The sequence below is a fragment of the Astyanax mexicanus genome, chromosome 20 (assembly GCF_023375975.1).
Source record: "Astyanax mexicanus isolate ESR-SI-001 chromosome 20, AstMex3_surface, whole genome shotgun sequence".
NCBI classification, from domain to species: domain Eukaryota; kingdom Metazoa; phylum Chordata; class Actinopteri; order Characiformes; family Acestrorhamphidae; genus Astyanax; species Astyanax mexicanus.
In genome coordinates this window covers 18,396,053-18,420,924 of record NC_064427.1, presented here as the reverse complement: position 1 = coordinate 18,420,924, position 24,872 = coordinate 18,396,053, and the positions used below count along the sequence as shown (strand labels likewise).

General features: G+C 39.4%; 1 protein-coding gene across 1 annotated transcript in view; it reads right to left on the bottom strand.

Annotated features, from left to right (window-relative positions):
- LOC103037437 (leucine-rich repeat transmembrane neuronal protein 4) overlaps positions 1-23,611 on the bottom strand; it is a 252,215-nt gene extending 228,604 nt beyond the window's left edge. The window contains exons 1-2 of the mRNA XM_049468635.1: positions 22,911-23,611; positions 12,774-14,338 (exon numbers count right to left, since the gene is read on the bottom strand). Of these exons, the coding sequence (XP_049324592.1) occupies positions 12,774-14,338; positions 22,911-22,914 (1,569 nt within the window). The 5' untranslated portion in view covers positions 22,915-23,611. The remainder of the gene's footprint in view (positions 1-12,773; positions 14,339-22,910) is intronic.
- Between the last annotated feature and the right edge of the window lie 1,261 nt (positions 23,612-24,872).

Genomic DNA, 24,872 nt, shown 5'->3' with positions numbered 1-24,872 from the left:
GGGTGAGTCTGCACTGCCCTTGTGGCGTTTTGCAGGCCCAAGTTTATGATAATCTTAATAAATTATGATGCGCTGCACAGACATTAAATCCTGTGATTGGCACTAAATCATATGGCCTGTGCGTCTCGGTTTAGACTGCGCCTTCTCCCTCACTCACTACCTCTCTCACTCTCTCTCTCACTCCCTCTCTCTCACTCCCTCACTCACTCCATCTCCAGCTTTCATTTCTTTGCAGCATCGCTCCTGTCCCTCTCATCCCACCACCTCACCACAAACACACTAGTGCTGCACGATGTTGTTAAAATTTTACATTGCAAATGTTCTTTTTTGATGATATATATCGCAAAATTAAACAATGCAGGGCAAATTACGTCGCCAGCCCCGCCCATGCGCTGTCTCGCGTCTGGACCAATCAAGAGCTGAGTCAGCGCCGAGCTCAACTCAAAACCCGAGGAAAACAGCAAAACAGCAGTAATCGGCCCCTTAGTCAGGCATTTAAATGGCAGCATTAGTGCTGGAGAAACTTTACTGAAAACTCACCTTTATAACTCTCTACTTACTGCTCTTTAATACCTGACTGGTAGAATTCATACATAAGGTGCACTGGATTATAAGGTACACTGAGAATTAAAGGATTTTAAGTACATCTGAAAAATACGGTAAATACCTTTTTTACAGCTATTTTTATACCTCTTTTCTATAGCAGAGCCCAGGTTCACAGGTGCTGCCAATTACCTAGGGGAACCAGAAGCTTAAAACAAGTGTGAATAGAAGCAGCAGAATAAGCTGTTTGGCACTGGCAGAGAAAATTTGGCAAATTTTTCATTGGCGCAACTTTAGCACATACTCAGCTCTGCTGCTCATCCCACTAATGGAGGATGTTCCTTACAAATGCGGCCATTTAAATGCCATTTAAAAGGGAAATTAACAGGCTTTTCAACAATTTACGATTTATTTCCAAAAGTATTGTTATTACAAAAATATAATCTACCAGACAAAAGTTTTTTACTTTTTTGCTATGTTTGTTTTAGAGTTTCCCACCAATATATTATGACAAATCCAGCTAAAATTAGTAAAATAATTATATAATTGACATATTCCACATTTTATGGAGCACGGAATCTGGTCATTGTCAGCAAATAAATGAAAAAAAAAAACAATACATAAGTTATTTCTTAGTTATTATAAGTAATATTTCTCATTTTGATGGTAAATAGATCCTGTCGTTCATGTTAAATAGAGTTATTGCACATAGTAATAATTAAATAAATATGTCTATCTATCTATCTATCTATATATTTACCTATAAGGACCTTTACAAAGTCTTTACAGACAGTAGATTGTATGCTGTACAGCTTTTTTTGCAAACACCAATGGGCAAGATCAGCTTCTATCTGCTTGAAATGGGAATATATCCGAAAAACTCAGAATTAAAAAAAGCTAAAATTTTATTACCATTTCTACAACATATTTTACATAACTGATAAAACCTCATGGTTTATATTATAGTGTTTAGCTACATAATGTGCAAAAAAAAAATGCATGATTACTCTTTATTTGACCAGGTTGTTCTGGCTACTGCACTTTTGCAGATCTCTCTCTATCAAGAGAGGCATATATATATATATATATATATATATATATATATATATATATATATATATATATATATATATGAATTCTGTTGAAATTTGAACACGACACGGTTGGTACAAAGTACAAAATCTGACTTATTTTCTACTTGTAACTTAGAATTTCCGACATTCAAGTACAAATAGAGTGATTTTGGATGCATAAATGTTGGGAGTGAAGGGGTGAAGGAGGTCTACATTGTGAACAAGATGAACAAGGGTGTCGCCATGTTTCCCTTCTATGGGGAAAGCTGGAGGAAGCCCCTAAGTAAACAAAACTGTAATTCCTAAAATAAAAACATTTTCTATCGAAGTCAAACGAATGCTAAATGCTAATCTACACAGATTTCTCTTCTAAAAACTGTTTATTTGGGTGATTAAAGAGCTTTCGTTTATTTACAGTAAGCTTTCCAAGATTCCAATATTCTGTCTAAGAGTGAGTTTTCAGTGAAGTTTCTCCTGCACTAAGGCTGGGTGCAGCAGCATTAGCATTAGCCGCTGCCTGATAGCACTAGACTGAGGAACCCTGAGAAATACTCACCTCTGAACTGCGAAAGAGCTAATGCTAATGCTAATGCTGCTGCACCCAGCCTCAGTGCTGGAGAAACTTCACAAAAAAAACTCACCCTTATAACTCTGTACTTCAGTATAACTCTGTATAAGTTTTTGCTGTTCAAGTTCACATGCACTTATCTCATAAATACGACATTTCTGACATAATTTAAAGACAGCATGACTGCTGTTGAAATTTGAACACTACAGGGTTGGTACAAAGTACAAAATCTGACTTATTTTCTACTTGTAACTTAGAAATTCCACCATCCAAGTACAAATGGAGTGATTTAGAGTGATAAATGTTGGGAGTGAAGGGGTGAAGCACTCGACACAGTTTAGGAGCTTTCCGAAATCATCCGAGGTTAGGTACCAAAACAACTCAGTAATTCTGTTTTTCTGTCGGCGAGCACGATAATAAAAACTGTCCTTAATCTTGTCTTTGTGTTTTTTTGTTTCCCCCACTTTACCTCTCACTCTACTTTCTCTTGTTTTTAATTTATGAGCCCGTCCCCGGCCCGATAACCAGATTGGCAGCGTACGTATTAATCTTCAACAATCACTTTCGGCCGCTGAGAGGATTAGTCCATTTTCATTATTTACGGAGGTCAAAGGTACAGAAACACCAATTTGTTAACTAAAATTTGGTGAGTCTAATGGTGATTAATGTCCTCATTGTGCTCCTTTTTTCCATTTAAAATGGAACAAAGTTCTTTCTCTTTTTTTCTCCCCCCACAAAGCAATTAGAGCAATTTAAAATCTGCATGCATCACAGAGTGACAGGTTAAGCTTTTAATGCAAATGCAACACAGCCGCAACGTACAGTACACTCGCAAAGTGATGGCACTGGCCTAATTGCTCACAACCAACAGGAATTAATATTGAATGAAGCCGAGATATGCCTTCAAAAACACTTGAGGTTTTAACTCGCCGGCTCTGCGCACACGCGCACCCACATTACTCGCATTAAAAAACCCTCGCTACGCTAGGCTACGCTACGGCCGAGGAAAGCGGCGTGCGCACCGCTCTGCTGCAGGCCTGTGGGTGAACACTTGAAAATACATTAAGTGTTATGCTCGAAAATGCATGCACATGACTAGTTATTATTGGTTAGGTGATAAAAGAAAAAAAATATATATAAAAAAAAATAAATAGGCACGATAAAGGCAGGGAAATTGTGCACAGGTAGTGGTGCACAATATGTAAAAGCCCTGATATCAATTTACAACATGATACATTTTCTTTGTCTGTATAAATTAGTTTAAGTTCCTCGAAGGTTGGGACAGACTCATTTTGGACTAATTTTTTAATTTGACAAGAAGTTATTTGGGTATGTGTGCTCAAAATGTGAACCTCTACCTCACTTTACCTCCCTCAACCTCGTTCTACCTCACTTTACTTTGCTCTACCTAGTTCTACCTCACTCTGCCTCGCTCTACCTTACTCATCCTTGCTCTACCTCACTCTACCTAGTTCTACCTCGCTCTACCTTGCTCTACCTAGCTCGACCTAGCTTTACCTCCCTCTACCTAGCTCTACCTCGCTCTACCTAGCTCTACCTCGCTCAATCTCACTCTGTCTTACTCTACCTCGCTCTACCTAGCTCTACCTCGCTCAATCTCACTCTGCCTTGCTCTACCTCGCTCTACCTAGCTCTACCTTACTCTACCTAGCTCTACCTTACTCTACCTAGCTCTACCTTACTCATCCTTGCTCTACTAAGCACTACCTCCCTCTACCTAGCTCTACCTCGCTCTACCTAGCTCTACCTCGCTCAATCTCACTCTGTCTTACTCTACCTCGCTCTACATAGCTCTACCTTGCTCTACCTAGCTCGACCTAGCTTTACCTCCCTCTACCTAGCTCTACCTCGCTCTACCTAGCTCTACCTCGCTCAATCTCACTCTGTCTTACTCTACCTCGCTCTACCTTACTCTACCTCACTCTACCGAGTTCTACCTAGTTCTACCTCGCTCTACATAGCTCTACCTTGCTCTACCTAGCTCGACCTAGCTTTACCTCCCTCTACCTAGCTCTACCTCGCTCTACCTAGCTCTACCTCGCTCAATCTCACTCTGTCTTACTCTACCTCGCTCTACCTAGCTCTACCTAGCTCTACCTTACTCTACCTAGCTCTACCTTGCTCAATCTCACTCTGCCTTGCTCTACCTCGCTCTACCTAGCTCTACCTTACTCTACCTAGCTCTACCTTACTCTATCTAGCTCTACCTTACTCATCCTTGCTCTACTAAGCACTACCTCCCTCTACCTAGCTCTACCTCGCTCTACCTAGCTCTACCTCGCTCAATCTCACTATGTCTTACTCTACCTCGCTCTACCTAGCTCTACCTTACTCTACATAGCTCTACCTCGCTCAATCTCACTCTGTCTTACTCTACCTCGCTCTACCTAGCTCTACCTTACTCTACCTAGCTCTACCTTACTCTACCTAGCTCTACCTCGCTCAATCTCACTCTGCCTTGCTCTACCTCGCTCTACCTAGCTCTACCTTACTCTACCTAGCTCTACCTTACTCTACCTAGCTCTACCTTACTCATCCTTGCTCTACTAAGCACTACCTCCCTCTACCTAGCTCTACCTCGCTCTACCTAGCTCTACCTCGCTCAATCTCACTCTGTCTTACTCTACCTCGCTCTACATAGCTCTACCTTGCTCTACCTAGCTCGACCTAGCTTTACCTCCCTCTACCTAGCTCTACCTCGCTCTACCTAGCTCTACCTCGCTCAATCTCACTCTGTCTTACTCTACCTCGCTCTACCTAGCTCTACCTTACTCTACCTCACTCTACCTAGTTCTACCTAGTTCTACCTCGCTCTACATAGCTCTACCTGGCTCGACCTAGCTTTACCTCCCTCTACCTAGCTCTACCTCGCTCTACCTAGCTCTACCTCGCTCAATCTCACTCTGTCTTACTCTACCTCGCTCTACCTAGCTCTACCTTACTCTACCTTACTCTACCTAGCTCTACCTCGCTCAATCTCACTCTGCCTTGCTCTACCTCGCTCTACCTAGCTCTACCTTACTCTACCTAGCTCTACCTTACTCTACCTAGCTCTACCTTACTCATCCTTGCTCTACTAAGCACTAACTCGCTCTACCTCGATCGACTTCACTCTACCTAGCTCGATCTTGCTCTACCTCGCTCTACCTAGCTCTACCTTGCTCTACCTAGCTCTATCTCACTCTACCTCACTCTACCTAGCTCAATCTCGCTCTACCTTGCTCCACCGAGCTCTACCTCACTCTACCTAGCTCTGCCTCACTCTACCTTGCTCTACCTCATTCTATTTCACTCTACCTCGCTCTATTTCACTCCTCCTTGCTCTACCTCACTCTACCTCTCTCTATTTCACTCTACCTCGCTCTATTGCACTCTACCTCACTCTAATTCACTCAACTTCGTTCTACCTAGCTCTACCTCACTCAACATCGCTCTACCTTTCTCGACCTAGCTCTAGCTCGCTCAAGCTCATTCTACCTAGCTCTACCTTGTGCTACTTCACACAACCTCACTGCCTTGTTCTACCTCACTCGACCTTGCCTCACCCTGCTCAACCTCGTTCTGCGTGTGGTTCTACCCCACCATACCTCCTTCGACCATAGTCCTTAGTCTATCTCCCGCTACATTACTCTACCTCACTGTCTCGTTCTACCCCACTCAACCTCTATCTACCTCAATCTACCTTATTCTATACTTCATTCTACTTCAGTCTGCCTCATCCTCCCTGTCTCTACCTCCTTCTTCTTTGTTCTAATTCACTGGACCTTGATCAACCTCACTCTACCGCACTACTTTTTTACCTCACTCACTGGACCTCTACCTCAATCTGCCTCTTTTCCTCTTAACATTTCTTGGCTAGAGTTTAACTACTTGCAGCTCCTTAAATTGCCCCAAGGATCCTTAAAGTAGGGCTGGACTATATGATAAAATATTATATCGCAATATTTAAGACATTTTATGATACAAAGACAAAATGCATCAGTAGAGGCACAATAAAAACGTAAATTAAATTTAAACACTTTCTCATACTAAGTACAGTGTTTTTTATTCAGAACTTGCTGCACTCTGATTCTAATTAAACAGTACTGTTTGTAATTGGTCTTTTACATATGTATGATAACTACATTGACAAGACAAGACAAAACAAAGGCAACTATATTCACCATACTTGTGTTTTTTTTTCTGTCAAAGACAGAATAAGGCATTCACCACAGGAAGGTGGTGGTGTTGTTCTCCACTACACCCACCCACATACATTTAAAGCTTCTATTTATTTCTGCTTTATTTCTACCCTTAGCCATCATGAAAGTATGGTTAATGAAGATGTCCACGCTACAAGTGCTGAATGCAGGTCCCGAAAGGCCTTCGCCGCTATAAATCTGGGCCGTGGCCATCGTCAGTTCTGTCGATAAGCGCCGTTTTATAGCTTTAGCATCCAGATCCCTCAAAGAGCGCATTGTATTCAGACGTTACATTTCACAACAAAAAGGGGTGTTGAAACGCTACGTGTCAGTTTTACCGAGAGCCCCGTCTCTGAAGGTGAGGGCAGAGGAAGCTCCTCTCTCTCTTTCTAAACTACTCTTTATCTGCAGTTTCTTGTCACTCGTGATCAGGCGGCGGCGAGATGCGGGAAGGCATCAAGAGAACACGGGTTTTCCGAGACAAAAGCAATCCGAACTGTATGTTTGAATCTAGCTCGTTAGCGTGATGTGAAAAGCCCCGTAAGTCAGGTGTGTGCGCGGAATACCAAATCGCTCGAGAGAGAATAGAACTCATCAATCACGGGGTGACGTGAGCTTTGCTGCACGGGAGAGCAGCCAAACCACATTATGTCTGACGCAGCGGCGCTCTGCTGGGGCGAGAGAGACTGGGAGAGACAGAGAGAGCGAGAGAGAGAGAGTGAAGTAAACAACTCACAATTAAAGACAACTGGAAATATCACTGAAACATAACGCCAGATCACGCTCCCGACACCAGGCCTACTCCTAATGAATCAGTGGCTTCAAGCAGCAGCACTAATCTCTTCTCACTGCTACTGTCTTTATACAGGGACATTTCTAAACTGTGCTAATGTAGCTTATAGGGCTGTATGGTAATTAGTACTTGTAGTATCGTTATCACAAATATATGTTTTCAGCATATGAATGAACTAATGAAACTGGAGGTAGAGTGAGGTAGAGCAAGACAGAGTAAAGTAGAGTGAGGTGCAGAAGTGATGTACAGTGACAAAGAAAAAGAAGAAGAAGAAGAAGAAGAAGAAGAAGAAGAAGAGGGAAAAGAACCAGAAGAAGAAAGGAGAAGTAAAAAAGGCAAAGATGGAGAAAAAGCAGAAGGCAAAAAAGGAGAAGAACAAGAAAAAGGGAGAAAAAGCAGAAGAATGAGAAACAGAATGAGAAGAAGGTGAAGAAGACAAAGAAGGAGAAAAAACAGAAAGAGAAGAATCAGAAATAGAAGAAGAAAAAGAAGAAGCAGAAGAAGGAAAATACGGAGAAAAAGCAGAAAAAGGAGAAGCAGAAGAAGGTAAAAAGCAGAAAAAAGGCAAAAAGGGAGAAGAAGCAGAAGAAGACAAAAGAGGGGAAGAAGTACAAGAAGAGGAAAAAGAATAAGGAGAAGAAAGGAGAAGAAGAAAAAGAAGTAGAAAAAGAAGCAAAAATGGAGAAGAAGCAGAAGAGGCAAAAGAAGGAGGGAAAGAAGCACAAATGGAGAAGAAGCAGAAGAGAGAAAAGAAGCAGAAGAAGACAAAGAAGGGGGAAAAGAAGAAGAAGAAGATGAAAAAGCAGAAAAAAAGGATGAGAAAAAAAAGAAGCAGAAGAAAGAGAAGCAGAATGAGAAACAGCAGAAGAAGGAGAAGAAGGAGAAGAAGAAGAAAAGAGAGACAGCTTTTGAGTTGGGGTGAATAGGACCGGACAGCAGTGTATGAGGGAAGGTCAGGCCCTGCTGTCTGGATGGTGTTCTGTATGCCGGTGTGTTCTCTAAACCTCGCCTGTGCTCTCGAGTCTGCCACGTCCCTTCTTCTCACCTGCTTACCTGTCTATCATCACGTCTATCAGTCTATCAGCCTGTCTCTCTGTCTCTTTCTCACCGCTGATGTCTGTCTCATCTGCCTCTGGGCCGAGTGACTCTGTCATGGCACTGCCAGAGGCAACGGTAGCAGTTAATGCCGCCAGACCGCGCCAAGAGCTGACAGGCTTTCTGGACCACAGGGACGAGGAGTCAGAGCCTTCTGGAGATGCTGGAGAACAGCTGAGTTCCAAACTGTTCCACCAACGTCCACAGAAACACCAACACTGAGTGGATCACAATCAACAAATGCACTATTAAAGTCTCTGGATAAACCACTGCGGGTTCCCTTAAAAGGGCACTATACCCTAAACCATACAATGGGTTGCCAAAGTATACAACCACAAACTTAAATGTATTTTATTGAGATTTTAGGTGATGGACAAACAACAAAGTATTGCATAAGTTTGAAGTGAAATGAAAATGTCACTTTTTTTACAATGAAAATCGGAAAAGTGTGACGTGCAAAAGTATTCAGCCCTCTTTACTCCAAAACCCCTGAATATAATAATCCAGTGCAATCAATTACCTTCAGAAGTCACTGAATACGTCAAGAGTGCAGTGTGTAATTTTGTCTCAGTATAAATACACAGCTGTTCTGTGAAGAAGGCCTCAGTGGTTTGTTAGAGAACACTAGTGAACAAACAAAAATCATCATGAAGACAAAGGAAGAACTCACCAGACAGCTCAGTTGTAGATAAAGTTGTGAAGAAAAAGTTTATAGGTAAGGTTAGGTTATAAAAACACATCCCCAAGCTTTGAGCATCCCAAAGAGCACTGTTCCACAATCCATCATTGAAATACAGAAAAAAGTACTCTACACCTGCAAACCTATCTATCAAACCTATATATCTGCCCAATTAGCTCTCCCTTCTGCCCCGCCCCTAAACCCATACATCACCCAGTGATGACCCTAAACTACTCCTCCCATTTTTGAACATTTTTCAAATTTGATTTCAGGATGAAATCAGGTAAAATCATTGGATTTCGTTACTTTTTGACGAAATCGTTACTCTCCTTACTACAAAAAAGCACTGCTCAAAGTATTCTTAAGGAACTAGTAGGGGTGTTTCAAATTGAAACTGTGGAGGAACACCTTAAGGTACATAATAAATCCCTGTAAAGCTACTTTGGTTCCATAAATAACCATTTAAAGTTTGAGTCAAACTCAAGAGACTCAAAGTTTGAGTTTGTCCAAACTCAAAAGTTCACATTTGCAAACAGTTCACATTTGCAGTTCAGCCCCACTTTATAATTAGTGTCTCTAATAACTGTGTAATTTATTATGCATGAATAACAATGTAATAACATTGTAGCTGCATTGTCAATGCATTTTTACAGATCAAGTACAATTGTGTAAAGACCTTGCCACCTTTATTGGGTGCCTTTTTATTTATTTTATTCAAATAAATGTTAATTTTCCTTCTTTTAAACATATATATATACATATATATATATATATATATATATATATATATATATATATATATATATATATGTATATATATATGTATATATATATATATATATATATATATGTATATATATGTTTGAATCATGTTTTATTCTTATTTTATTCTCATTCTTATTTTATTTTTATTTCCTATTCATTATTTTTCTTTTACATGTTTTAAATTTGAATTTGACTTTTCATTGTTTTAATAAAGTATTAATCATTTATTTATTATTCTTTTTGTATTCTCTTTGCATTTTCTAATTTGTAAAGCACTTTGAATGAGCATTGTGTATGAAAGGTGTTCTCTCTCTCTCTCTCTCTCTCTCTCTATATATATATATATATATATATATATATATATATATATATATATATATACTTGTCTTGCCTTAAAAGTGTATAACGTCGTTAAAAAGGAATCTGTACCGGATTGATAAGAACACTTCTGCACACGCGTTTGCCGCAGAGCAGAGAAGCTAAATGGAAGAGCGCTAATTTAACTTCCCGAATCTCTGAGAAGAATCCCGGCTGAGGATTTAAAAGAGCTTTAGGTGATTTAGGGTGAAAAAAGGGAGGGAGCTAAAAGCAGAGGGCAGGGGGATGCTATTACACACGATCTGACTGCTTTAGAAAGATCGGAGGGGAAAAAAGACGAGAGGAAAGAACAATCCTTCCTTGCTTTACAGGTAATGTGATCCTTACATTGGCAATCTAACACCCTCATTAAGCACGGATCAAACGGGCCGAAAGATCTGACAGTGCCGCGCTGCAGACGGGATTAACGGAATGAGAGAGGTGCTCTCTCGCAACCGGTGAGTGTTTGAAGTCCTCTTGCATGCATAATAGTCGACCGGCGCAAACCATCGACCGTCTGGATTTGACGCCAGCGCTAGCAGCTTCTTAGCCTGAAGCTATGCGATGTGTAGATGAGTTATTCATCGCGGTGATCAACACGCTGCACATGCACATTCATGTACGATGTACAACGATGTCTCTTGGGTTGAAGAATATGTTGAAGATATCACATAATTAATCTTTAACATGCAATAATATTCTTCATTGCTCACGGCACTGTATAAAACATATACATGCATATACAATTCGTAGTCCTAGAGGATTATATTGCTTCACGATACTAGCAGAGATCTGGCTAGTAATGGGTCTTTATGTTGAAGTTGTCGAACCAGACATACACTGTGCACCAAATTTGGAAATTTTGTTATTTGGTAATAAATCACGCTGCAATCATTTAAATAATTCATTAAGATCATATTTGGCCTTTATTAGAAGTACTGTTATGATAACAAGGTACTGCAACCATTGGCCCTATTCCAACAGGACAATGCTTGTCCACACACCGATGATTCTGGTTTGCGAACCTAATTTTGAACCCGTTTGAAAGTAGGTCCTGGAACCAGGATATTGAAGCTTTCGTGGATTTGATAGATTACCGCAGGACTCCATTAGGAACCTCTACAACTCTCTACATGCTAAAACATCTGAAATGTTGCGTAACACATGAGTTACACAGGCATTACCGACAACGAGATGAGTCTGAACTTTTTATGATTTATTGTTCCTGGAAACCTTTATCTTCCTTTTGAATGGCATTGCGACGTTCCTCGTTACAACAATTCTCATACATTTTCTTTGATAACAGTATATAACAGCAGAATTATGCAATTACATCCTTTTTAAGATAAATGAACTTTTAATTACTAAAAATATTTGAGTTAAATATCAAACTGGTCCTAAAATCCAATGTGCTATGACTAAATCAGGCTTTAAAAAATGTTACATTTGATTGTTTGGTTATAATTCACATACATAATGCAAAAATTTTAATTCATTCATTCATTAAGATCAAGCTTTTTCTTCATTACAGGTACTTTGACAGCCCATTGTTATGCTAATAAGGTGCTGCGACCATTGGCTGTACCTTTTCTGAATGCACAATGTAACACACTATTCCATCAGGACAATGATCGTCCACATACTCAGGAGCTTGCCTTAAAAACACAGATACAATTCCTACCACAGATTCTGCGAGAACTTGTGTGAGAGTATTTAAGCTATATTGAACTAATTATCACAGGACTCCATGAGGAGTCTAAACTTTATAATGTATTGTTCCTTCGTCTTGTTACACAATTTTTTATACAATTCCTTTGATATGAGTGTAGTATAATAGCATAATCATGCAATCACACATTTGCAAAAAAAAAAAAAAACTTTTAATTATTACGAATATTTGACACAATATTTGATACAATTAATTTTGCTCTGACCAAATCAGGTATAAAACTGGCTACAATTGCGTCACGCATGCCTGGTTTTATTTTATAAGGGATCTACTGTACATGATTGTTTAGGTAGTTTGGATCAGTTGTTCATGACCTAAAATCACAAGAACCAGAATCAATGGCATCATTCACAGTCCAGAAAGTCTTCTCTAGCACTCTCTAGGACTCTTAACGTTTTTCAATGGCCCCTTCCTAACATGCTGGACATTTCTGACAGCCATTAAAGCTCCTGCGTTTAAGGGTTTTCAACACAAAAGCACAAAAGTCTCCCAAGACTCCCACAAGAAAGGAATGAAATGTTACTGTATTCCCACAACAGTGTTCCCAAGGTTCATTCATAAGTCATACATTCAAGTCAGCATACAGAAAAAAGGGGTATATGATCATATTTGTTTGTGTGACAGCACATATATCTTGCAAATGCATTGAGAACTGTTTTTTTTTCTCTCTCTCAAAAGAACCGAGCTGGGTATAACAAATCCCATTCTTCAGCTTTTGTAAATCAAAATGCACACATTTTGCCAGAGGTTGCAGTCTGAGCCAAAGAAACTTAAAAGCTCTTCCCATCCTACATTTACAAATGCTTCCACCCAACAACAAGGACTTGACGAAAAAGGCAAAGGAAGGCAAAGACAGAAACACACTGCGCCATTTCTCTAAAAGCAATTGATGCTGACCTTCTTTTTTATAGCGAAAAGAAGAAACTAACTTGCTACAGAAGGAGCCGTAAATATAGAGTCCCCACATACCTCGCATTCTCTGGAACCGGAGATGGTGTAGGTGCACGGCCCCGTTCCGTTGACCAGAACATCTGTGGCCTCGGAGCTTGATGGCTTGTAGTCCACATAGTACTCCTGCAAGGGCGTGCTGAGCGTACGTTCAGTCTCCCTAGACTTTTTCCGTCGCTTGCGAGCCGATGACGAGTTTTCCTGCAGCTGCTTGACGCTGCTTGGGTAGCGCTTCCACGACACGTAAATCACCAGGAGGATCATCGCAACAGATAAAAACAGGGCAACGCTTCCTGCCACGATCTTGTGGAAGGACACTGGCTCGAAATCTTGCTCGGGTGGAGAGACATCCGATTGCGGCGGTCTTGAAGGGGTAGGGTGTTGCAAGGACGTTCCCTTGCCCTTTCTGCTGCCTCCGGATTGAAGCGTTGGCGCGAATGGAGCAATCACATTCAGAGCAGGGGTACTGGAAAGTGTAGACGTAGAGCTGGAAACTGAAGGAGTAAGAAGGGCGACTCTGCAAACTCCACTTGCCTCCACAGCATCCATTACCTTCTCACCTTGGACCTCCTTGGGCGAGGCACAAATCATGGGAGTCTCCTTGTTTCCGCGGAAGTTTATGAGCCAGGTCACTAGCGGGCAAATGGCAGGGCCGCAATCCCACATGTTTCCAGCAAGACTGATCATGGTCAGGGATATCCAGGAGGACACTGCCTCTTGAGAGACGTTCACCAGCTTGTTGGAATCCAGATTAAGGGTCTGCAAGTTCGGCATACACTGGTAAACCTCTGGCTCTACCTCCTGTAGGTCGTTCCCGGAAAGGTCCAACTTCTGCAGAGATGTCCAGGTCCACGTGAGGCCCTCGCTCATGGTCCGGATGCGATTCCACTGCAGGTAAAGGGCACGCAAGTTGTAAAGCCTCGGGAAGTTGGAGAAGTTGATCTTGGAGAACTGATTATGCTCCAGATGCAGCTCGGTCAGCTTCAGCAGCCCAGACATTGCGTTGCGCGTGATGCTGCGCAGACGGTTGTAGCCAAGATCGAGGAATTCGAGGTTGCGGCAATCCTGGAAAAGTCGAGACGGCAGGTTCTTCAAGGAGTTGGACCGCATGTGCAAACTGAGGAGTTTGCGCAAGCCTTGAAACTGTCCCGGCTGCAGAGCCTGCAGTTTGTTGTAGGACAAATCCAGGTTCCTCAGATTTGGTACCAGGTGAAAGGTGGTGTTATGCAAGAGCGTGATCTTGTTCGAGCTCAGGATGAGTTCTTTGAGCCTCCTTATTCCTTGAAAGGCCCGAGCGTCCACGTTTGCAATGTAGTTATGGTCCAGATAGAGCCAAATAAGCTGATTGAGTCCAACGAACTGGCCGGCGCGTAAGCTGGCCAAGCTGTTGTAGCGTAGGGACAAGCCCTGGCACCCGCCGGAGAGGTTCTTGGGCACATCGCGGAAAGCGCTGGACTCGCAGTACACGATCTTGCCATCGCAGCGGCAACTCCGAGGGCATGGGCGCTCACCGTAACAGAAACTTGCGGAGAGCCAGGCCTGCACCAGCAGCGGCACCACGAACCATCGCTGTCGCATAACAGAGCCTGAAATAAAGCAGAAGAAACGAGAGAAACAGAAATTAAGTCTTCATATTGCTCCCGAACACCATCTCTGTTCATTCCAAAGCTGTTATTACGCAATGTCCATACGGGAAAAAAAAAAAAGCAAAAGGAAGCTATAACGCTGCCCGGCTTTCAAGCTTCGCATTCATTTGGGAGCCGCATGGGACTCAATTAACATTGCTGATTGCCTGAATCAATCCTGTCATGGTTTGTTGTATTCATTTTTCCTCCCTGGCAATGGCAAACATGCTATCAGAGCAAAGCAGTCATACAATACAGCTGGACATGAGCCCACTGCAGCATGAAGGAAACTGTCCTTCGGGACACGCCGGAGCCATCCTATTAGACCACAATTACAATCTAAATGAGTGTCAGCCAACCAAATCTGTTGCGTTCGCCCGGCCCTTCAGTGTGCTTTTGGATCGCTGGAATACTCAGAGGACGACTGCAGGACAGGATCACATGCGAGGTAAACCGTGATACCAGCAATGAACCTGTGATTAAACATGAGCTTAATAGTCCTGTGGTCTGGGTAGGCCTGGCACAATAACTACTGTATAACAATGACTTTTTATTGGACGATATACAGCTCTGGAAAAAAAATTAAATGCCACTTCAGTTTCTGAATCAGTTTCTCTGATTTTACTATTAGATTTATATAGGTTTATGTTTGAGTAAAATAAAAATATTGTCATTTAGAGCATTTATTTGCAGAAAATGAGAAATGGCTGAAATAACAAAAAAAAGATGCAGAGATGCAGATGAACAAATTCATATTCATAAAGTTTTAAAAGTTCAGAAATCAATAATTGTTGGAATAACCCTGTTTGATTTTTAGTCACAGTTTTTTTTTCATGCATCTTGGCATCATGTTCTCCTCCACCAGTCTTACACACTGCTTTTGGATAACGTTATGCCTTTACTGCTGGTGCAGAAATTCAAGCAGTTCAGTTTGGTTTGATGGCTTGTGATCATCCATCATCCTCTTGATTTTATTCCAGAGGTCTAGGTAAAATTTAGTAAAATCAAAGAAACTTGTCATTTTAAAGTGGTCTTTTTTTTTTCAGAGCTGTATGTATGATTGCAACTTATTCACTTTTATTTTCACTTTTGCATTTGCATGCATTTGTCCACCATGTCATGGCAAGTTGCACCACAGGGAGGACAATTTTAGTGACAAAGATAGAAGTTAGTTAAAAGCTACAAATCCAGATATTGTAAATTATTCATGATGACCTTGCTCTAATGCAATAAAATATATTGTATTAAACATATAATTCTCTGATATTTCATGAGAAAACACTGTGACAAACGTCCCGCATTTCCCTATGCATTTCCCCATATGTGTAATATTAATGTGTTCATAAATATCTATGCAGCAAAAAAAAAAAAAAAAAGTTGCATTATAAAGATATTGACCCTGGTATAGTAATATAACAATGCAATTACACATTTTTGAAAAACAGCAGACTTTTAGTAATTTATGGAATTTATATGTATATAAATGTATAAATATCTCAAATAAGGGTCAACATACCCACTCGCCTCTTAATCACAAAAAATGATTGAGGTCATATATTTTTATAACGGTCAAAAGAGCTTTATCTTCTTCATATCAATAGATATGAACTGGTCAGAGATCTGCTGTTCGTACTGGTAAATTTAATTATGTGACACTGGAATGTCCATTAATCCCAGGTCCTAGATATTATCAGTCTATTTTATCAAATAACTTGTAATGAGGGAAGGTCCAAATAGATGACTTGCATGGACAAAAGTATTGGAACAACTGCTCATTTATTGCTATTTTTTAAGATGTCCAAAGCATTAAAAACAGCATTTTAAAAAAATCTATCATGCTTTCGCTGTACAGAGAAGGCTTTCTACTAGATTTTTACATAGTACTGTGAAGATTTGGATACATTGGATTAGATAAACTGTAATACTGAAAATTCCCATTTGAAAAAAAAAATAATAAATAAAAATATGGTCATTTAGAGCATTTATTTGCAGAAAATGAGAAATGTCTGAAACAACAAAGAAAGATGCAGAGCTTTCAGACCTCAAATAATGCAAAGAAAACACGTTCACATTCATAAAGTTTTAAGAGTTGAGAAATCAATATTTGGTGGAATAACCCTGGTTTTTAATCACAGTTTTTTTCATGCATCTTGGCATCATGTTCTCCTCCACCAGTCTTACACACTGCTTTTGGATAACTGTATGCCTTTACTCCTGGTGCAAAAATTCAAGCAGTTCAGCTTGGTTTGATGGCTTGTGATCAACCATCTTTTTTAATTTGGTAAAATCAAAGACATAAATCATTTTTAAGTGGACTCTTATTTTTATCCAGAGCTGTATATCATAATATTGTTGACTCTACAATGTATAACTAACTAATCCCCCCCCCCCCCCTCCAAATCAGATCAGAAGAGGCCTGCAATTCTGCGATAGACTGTAATGTACAAAATCATTTCCATATTTCCATATTTCACTCCGTCCCGTATCACTCAGAGCTGTAAACGCTGAGGCATTTATGGTGTTTGGCTCCAACGTGGTCAAGAGCAATCAGCAAAATTCCTGCCTGCAAATCTCAGAGCTATGATTAGTAAATGTATGCGCTGACCCAGTATATAATCTTCTGGCAGCTCGTATACAGCAGAGTATTCCATATATATATATAAAAAAAAAAACAGCCTGGAGCCTGCAGTTAGTCATCATCATAATTAAAGGGGAAATCCACCATTATTCCTGATTTTCTGTGTTATTAAACTGTGTTTAATATGTACATAAACTGATTGAAAGAGATTCGTTGATTTGCTGTGAAATGTGTCATTTAAGAGAAGCCAAGAGTCAGAATTGTTCACAGTGGTGTTGAATCGAACTGAACGTGAGCAAAAATTCAATGGCTTTAAAATCTACACCAAAATGTATGACTTAATAAAAGCCCACAGTAGTAGTTTTTTTATTTTTTTATTTTAGCTTGTAATGATGGAAAAAAATTGTGTAACCCTTTCAGATGGAAAATATATATATAAGGATGCAGTTTTTTGTCTGTAATGCACAGAAAAGAAGACTGTAATATTCTACTATTTAAAAAAAATCTATATAGAAAATAAATCCAATTACTACAATATTTAATAGATGTTTTATTCTCATTGCACTGGAAGCCTGTGTGTAATATTTTATGTTTATTAATGACCTTTTTATTCCATAAACCAACCATCCCTAAACAGTAAAAATACAACATGATTAAAAGTGTTCTAAATCCCATTAGATTAGTTGATTGGCTGGTTAACAGCTCTCAAATAGTGTTATGTGCAACAGAACAATTAGAAATGAAGAAAATACACAATGTCCATTGTAATGAAAGGGTTAAAAGACAAAAAAACACATTTAATTTACCTTGAGGTGGGAAATATTGCCCTAAAAATAATATAAAAAGCAAAAAATATATACAGCTCCAGGAAAAAATAAAAAAAAACACTTAAAAATGATGAGTTTCTTTGATTTTACCAAATTGAAAACCTCTGGAATATAATCAAGAGGAAGATGGATGATCACAAGCCATAAAATCAAGCTGAACTGCTTGAATTTTTGCACCAGGAGTAAAGCAGCATACAGTTATCCAAAAGCAGTGTGTAAGACTGGTGGAGGAGAACATGATGCCAAGATGCATGAAAACTGTGATTAAAAACCACCAGGGTTATTCCACCAAATATTGACTTCTGAACTCTTAAAACTTTATGAATATGAACTTGTTTTTTATTTGCATTATTTGAGGTCTGAGAGCTCTGTATCTTTGTTGTTCTTTCAGCCATTTCTCATTTTCTGCAAATAAATGCTCTAAATCACAATATTTTTATTTGGAATTTGGGAGAAATGTTGTCTGTAGTTTATAGAATAAAACAACAATGTTAATTTTACTCAAAAATAAACCTATAAATAGCAAAATCAGAGAAACTGATTCAGAAACTGAAGTGGTCTCTTAATTTCTTCTTCCAGAGCTGTAAATATGATAACAGAAGGTGGTGCACTATTCTACTGTGCAGACTGTAGTTGTGTGTATGGTGTTAATGTTATATCTGTGTCTGCAGTGAAGCTGAGCAGGTTTACAGAGGTGCGGGACTACGGCCACCGGAACAGAGCCTCTATAATCATCCAGCCAAACCCAGTGTGCTATCAAATAATGGATCTGGCTGAGAGTGGGGAAGGGCCATAACTGGTCTATTTAATTATGGAAAATATTAATAAAGATGAATTATTGTGGCGATAGGAGCAAGTTAATGCACAATAAGCTGCAAAAGGGTTTTATACAAAGTGCCTGACAGCTTATTCTATGTCTCTCTCCCTCTTTCTCTCTCTATATATATTCTCTCTCTCTCTCTCTCTCTCTATATATATATATATATATATATATATATCTGTTCTCTCTTTCTCTACCTCTTTCTCTTTCTTTATATATTCTCTCTCTCTATATTTCTGTCTCTATATATTCCTCTTACTCTCTACCCCTTTTGCTCTACCCCTCTCTTTCTTTATTTTTGAACTCTCTCTCTTTTTCATCCCTCTTTCTAACTATCTGTTTATCCACCCGCTTGCCTGCCCATCCGTCCATCCATCCATCCATCCATCTCTGTCTGCCTGTCTCATTCTCTCTCCATCTCTTTCATTGTTTCTATCTATCTATCTATCTATCTATCTATCTATCTATCTATCTATCTATCTATCTATCTGCAATACCTTCCTGCCTCTCTGCATGTTTCCTTTTCTTGTTGTGGAAGGTGTGGAATATGGAGCTAGAGTTAATTTCCTTAGCAGCAATGAAAGGTTATAAATCTATAAATAATATGCACTGTCTTTTTAAAAGGGTATACTTTCTATTCTATTCATTTGCCATTATGTCAGTGGTACTGAATTCGTTTTAAAATGACAATAATATTGTTTATCATAATATATTGTCTACAAAAAAAGTAATTGTGACAAGCCTAAGAAAAGGTGTTATTAATCAGATAATGCAATATTTATAATTTTTTTTATCGATTGACACCATTAAATTAAATATATCATGAGGATCTTCTGGCAAATCTACTCTTGATAAAATGTCTCTGTAAAAAAGGAGATAAACCAGCATTCACTTAGCCTCATGCAGGACAGGCTGGTCTTGTTTCAGACGACTGGGCGCATGCAAACGACGCAAGCAAGCAGAAAAAAACAGAGAGATGCATGAAATGCACGAGCACGACACGACCGGGGCTGCTGGCTTTAACTGCAGGAGTGCAGGAGGGGGCAGCTGCATTCCACAGGCATTCAGACGCAGCAGCAGCAGCAGCACGAGGGAAGACGGGGGTGGGCGGTTTTACTGTGGAAGACTATTAGAGGGTTATTAATATTGATTAGTATGGGTAATGATGATAAGGATGATGATAGGTTCTAAAGTCTTACTGATAATCATTATTAATATTATAATCAATATCTCTCATTATCAGTAGAAGTCAAGTAGCATGTGGAGAAAAATCTCGATAAATCTTGATTAATCTCAATTAATCACAATTTTTCCTTCATGTTAGGACTAAGAGACTTATCTTACACTCTGCCAACAGTCTATTATTATTTCTTCCATTTAGAGCTGCAATTAATGATTATTTTGATAGTCAATTAATCGAATTACTTTTTTTCAATTATTCGATTAGTCAGCGATTATTTCTGCCATGTCCTCCATCTCTAAAAGCAATAGAAGCAGCAGAACATGAGATTTAAAAGGCCTTTAAAGGTCTAGATCTATCTATCTATCTATCTATCTATCTATCTATCTATGTGGAGCTACAGTTCATTTCCTTCCACCTCAATTATTTTTAACCCTCTCTCAAAAATACAGGGATGTACCAGCAATAAAATGATAGATAGATAGATAGATAGATAGATAGATAGATAGATAGATAGATAGATAGATAGATAGATAGATAGATAGATAGATAGATAGGAACAGAGAAATTGATGGAGAGAGAGAATAAGGCAGACAGAGACAGACAGATGGAAAGATGGATGGAGATGGCAGAAATAATTGTTGACTAATCTACTAACCGAAAAAAATAATCATCAGATTAATCGACTATCAAAATAATCATTAGTTGCAGCCCTAGACGGAAGGCGTGAAATATAATAGTTTGTTGTTTAAACATTAAAATTACTGATATTTAGTGATTAAATATGTAATCTGTTGTGTTTGTAACCTGTGTGACGATTTAACGATTAGTCAACAATGAAATTTGTAGTCGACAAATTTAAATAATGAACATTGTCGATTATATCAACTAATCAGTGCATCCCTACTTTCGTCTGCATCGTTTAAATAGCAACAGTGCTTCTAGATATATCTAAACTGGTGGACGTGGTGGTCTGGAAATTTCTGGTGTATTGCTATCTTGACATCAGAAAACACAGGTGCTCCACTAACTGAATACAACCTAGACAGTCAACGTCAACAGTCAGACATTCATCGCTATCTTGTTCCACACACATAGACACACAGCAGTGCACAAACCCATAGCCAAACAGACAATAGAATAGATAATAGATGTCTAAAATCTATAATCTATAATTAATGATCAATAATATAACCAAGCATTTGTTTCAGGGCCTATGTCCACACCTCCTGAGCCCCACTCTACTCCAGCACAGCCCCCATGTCAACCACCAATCTATCTATAATCTATAACCTATAATCAATGATCAATAATATAATCAATCATCTGTTCTGAGGTCTAGGTTTTCCCCTCCTCACCAACCTCCTCATGCCACTTCATTCCAACACAGCCCCAACACATGTCAAGGATGCCAGGATGCAAGTAGTAAAGCAGACCTATAGGACTATTGAAATCTATTGATCTATCATTATTGATCATTATTGATTATAAATAGAACATTTCTGCAGCCCAGTCTCACAGTGCAACAGTGCAAACAGTACAGAATCCAGTTAACATTAATCATGATTATTGATGTTAGCCCCTTCAAACAACAATGCATGAATATAGAACTATTGCAACCTTATTGATCTATTACAATCCGTGGTCATTATTGATTATTGATCAATATAACATTTCTGCAGATCAGTTCCTGCAAACAATGGCAGACCTGGACTAATGCAATCCAGTAATTAATAAGAATGATTTTTTTTTATTAATAGTCCCTTTAAAGCAGTTGTGCAGAACTATAGGAACATTGCAATCTATATCTATCTATAACTAATAATCAATAATCTAATCAATCATATGCCAATCATAAGGCCTTTGTCTACCTTTCCATACATCCCTCATACACAGTGCTCCTCTCATCCACCATGAACGTCTGGGTGCAGGAAGGCTAGTGCAGATTTATAGGACAACTGCACCCTATTGATCTATTATTTTATTGATCATTATTGATTATTGATTATGAATAGAACATTTCTGCAGTCCAGACTCAGTCTAGTGCAAACAGTGCAGAATCCAATTATTATTAATCATGAATATTGTTACTGATGATAGCCCCTTTAAGCAACAGTGCATAATTATAGGTATATTGCAACATATTGATCTAATATTATCAGTGGCTATTATTGGCCTATTGATTATTGATTAATAGAACCACTCTGCAGTTCAGTTACTGCAAACAGTGGCAGACATGGACTACTGCAATCCAGTAATTAATAAGAATGATTTTTATTACAAAACATATTATATTTATTTTATTATAAAATCCCTTCAAGTAGTTATGCTTGACCATCTATGCAATCTATAATATATAACTAATAATCAATAATATGATCAATCTTATGTTTTAAGGCCTATGTCTACACCCCCCTTCCCAGCCAACTCACCCCCCCCCCCCCCCCTCCCTCAAACACAGTGCCCCTGTCCTCCACTATGCACGTCTGGGTGCAGAATAATAGGACCACTGCAACCTATTGATCTATTATTTTTTTGATCATAAAATTGATTATTGATTATAAATAGAACCTTTCTGCAGCCCAGTCTCAGTGTAGTGCAAACAGTGCAGAATCCAGTTATTATTAATCATGCTTATTGACGATAGCCCCTTCAAGCAACAATGTATAACTATAGGACTATTGCAACCTTATTGATCTACTATAATCAGTGCTCATAATTGATTATTGATTAATAGAACCATTCTGCAATTCAGTGCCTGCAAACAGTGGCAGACCTGGAGTCTTTTAATATTATTATTAATTAAAATGATGATTATTTTTATGATTGATAGCCCCTTCAAGCAACAGTGCAGAACTACTAAGACTATTGCATCCTCATTGATCTATTATAATCCCTGATCATTATATTGATTATTGATTAATAGAACTTAGATCTTGCGATTCACTTCCTGCAGCGACAGGGTGCACAATCCAGTTATTAATAATCATAATTATTGATGATAGCCCCTTCAAGCAGTAGTGCAGCACCTGGCCCTCTACAGCAAGCAACCGATCGATCACCAATCATCTTTATCGATTAATTATTTCACAAGTCCTCGTGCCTCGTGGCTTCGTGTCCAAACTCACCCATCACTGTGCACGAGCGTCCGCGCGTTTTATGTCCGTCCACGATCCACCGTCCTGCATCCGCGCGCGTACACCACGCGCGCACACACACACACGTACACCGGATCCTTCACTCCACGAGCCGCGTCGTCTCCTCGGGACTCGCGCCGCGCGCGCCGCCGGTACCTCCTCCTCCTCCCCGGCTCTCACCATGCAGCATGTCGCGCCACACACACACACACACACACGCACACACACACACTACAACACACACACACACTCACAGAGCTATACACACGAACACACACACACACACTCACACTAACACACACTCTAACATACACACACACACACACGCTCGCGCGCAAAAAGTCCGTCTCCAAAAGCGAAGCCTCCGTGCGTAAAACCGAAAACTAGCCGGACATCCACCGGGGTGTTGGGGGGCTTCTCGTGCCGCAGCGCGCGAGGAAAGTCATCCAGAAAAACTTGAGCAAATCCGCGCGAGCGCGCCAGGCTCCCTCCGCACGATCACCATCATCATCACCACCATCATCTTCCTCACCACCATCATCATCATCATCACCATCACAAACACAGCCGTGCGCAAAAAAAACGCAGCAGCCTCTGCGGATAAATGCACGCGCCTCCTTCCAGACGCACCGCGAGCGCAAAGAACAGCAGCAGCCCGGTCTCCAGCTCCTCCGCTCCGCTCCGCGCTCCTCTCTCACTCCGCTGAAGGATGGAGGAGGCGCAACTGGAGTTACAGCGCGGAGACGCGCCCTCTAGCGGCCACTCTTACTGCGCCCCGCAGACCCCGTGCAGAGAGAGATACAGATAAAAACAGGGAAATAAAGAAAAATACAGATAATTATTCACACAGAATAGCAAAAATAAATGCGTTAATAGAGTAACTGATATTATGCTGAATGAAAAATTCAGCATTCGTTTGCATAAGTATAGAAACTTCAGTACAAACACTGGATCCAGCACCAACAGAGGTCACATGATGGCTACAAGTCAAATAACGCTCTTTTAGGACTACAGAAATAACCTATAGCGATAGAGAGATAACCTTTTTCGTTACTAAGGAGAACCCTCTGTGGTACAGTAGATACCATATTATAGATACCCAAATGTATTTTGAAGTACATTATTTGCAGTACAGAGAACAAAGAACATTTTTTTGTGGTACTATAGATAACTTATTTTGTACATTTTGTACTATATATAACCCCTTCTTTATTTTATATATATATATAACCCTTTTTGGTACGATATATCACTTTTTTGGCACTATAGACGCTCCTTTTTGGTGCTATAGAGAACCCTTGGTACTAGATATATATTTTCTGTACTATAGCTAACTCTTTATGGTACTACACAGAACCCTTCTGGTACTATAGAAGATATATTTTTTGGTACTATATATAATCCTTTACTATGGTACTATAGATAAACCCCTTTTTGGTACTATAAAACACTTTTTGTAGTACAGGTAATCCTTTTTGGAATTATAGAGATCTCTTTTTGATACTATAAATAACCCTTTTTGGTACCAAAGATCACTTTTAGGTGCAATATATAACCCTTTTTGATGTTGTATATAACCATTTTCGGTGCTATAGAGAAACCTTTTTTTTGGTGCTGTAGAGATTTATTTTTTTGGTTCTATAGATGACCATTTTTTGGTACCATGGATAACCCTATTTGGTACTATTTATAACCTTTTTGGTGCTATAGATATCTTCTTTTGGGATATAGAGAACCATTTTTGATCCTATATATAACCCTTTTTGGTACTATAGAAAACCATATTTTTGGTACTATAGATTTATTTTTTGGTACAATATTTAACAATTTTTGATTTTATATATAACTGTTTTGGTCTTATATATAACCTTTTTTAGTACTTAATTATGACTATAGAGAACCCTTTTTGGTGCTAAAGAAAACCAGTTCTGGTACTATAGATTGCTTTTTTGG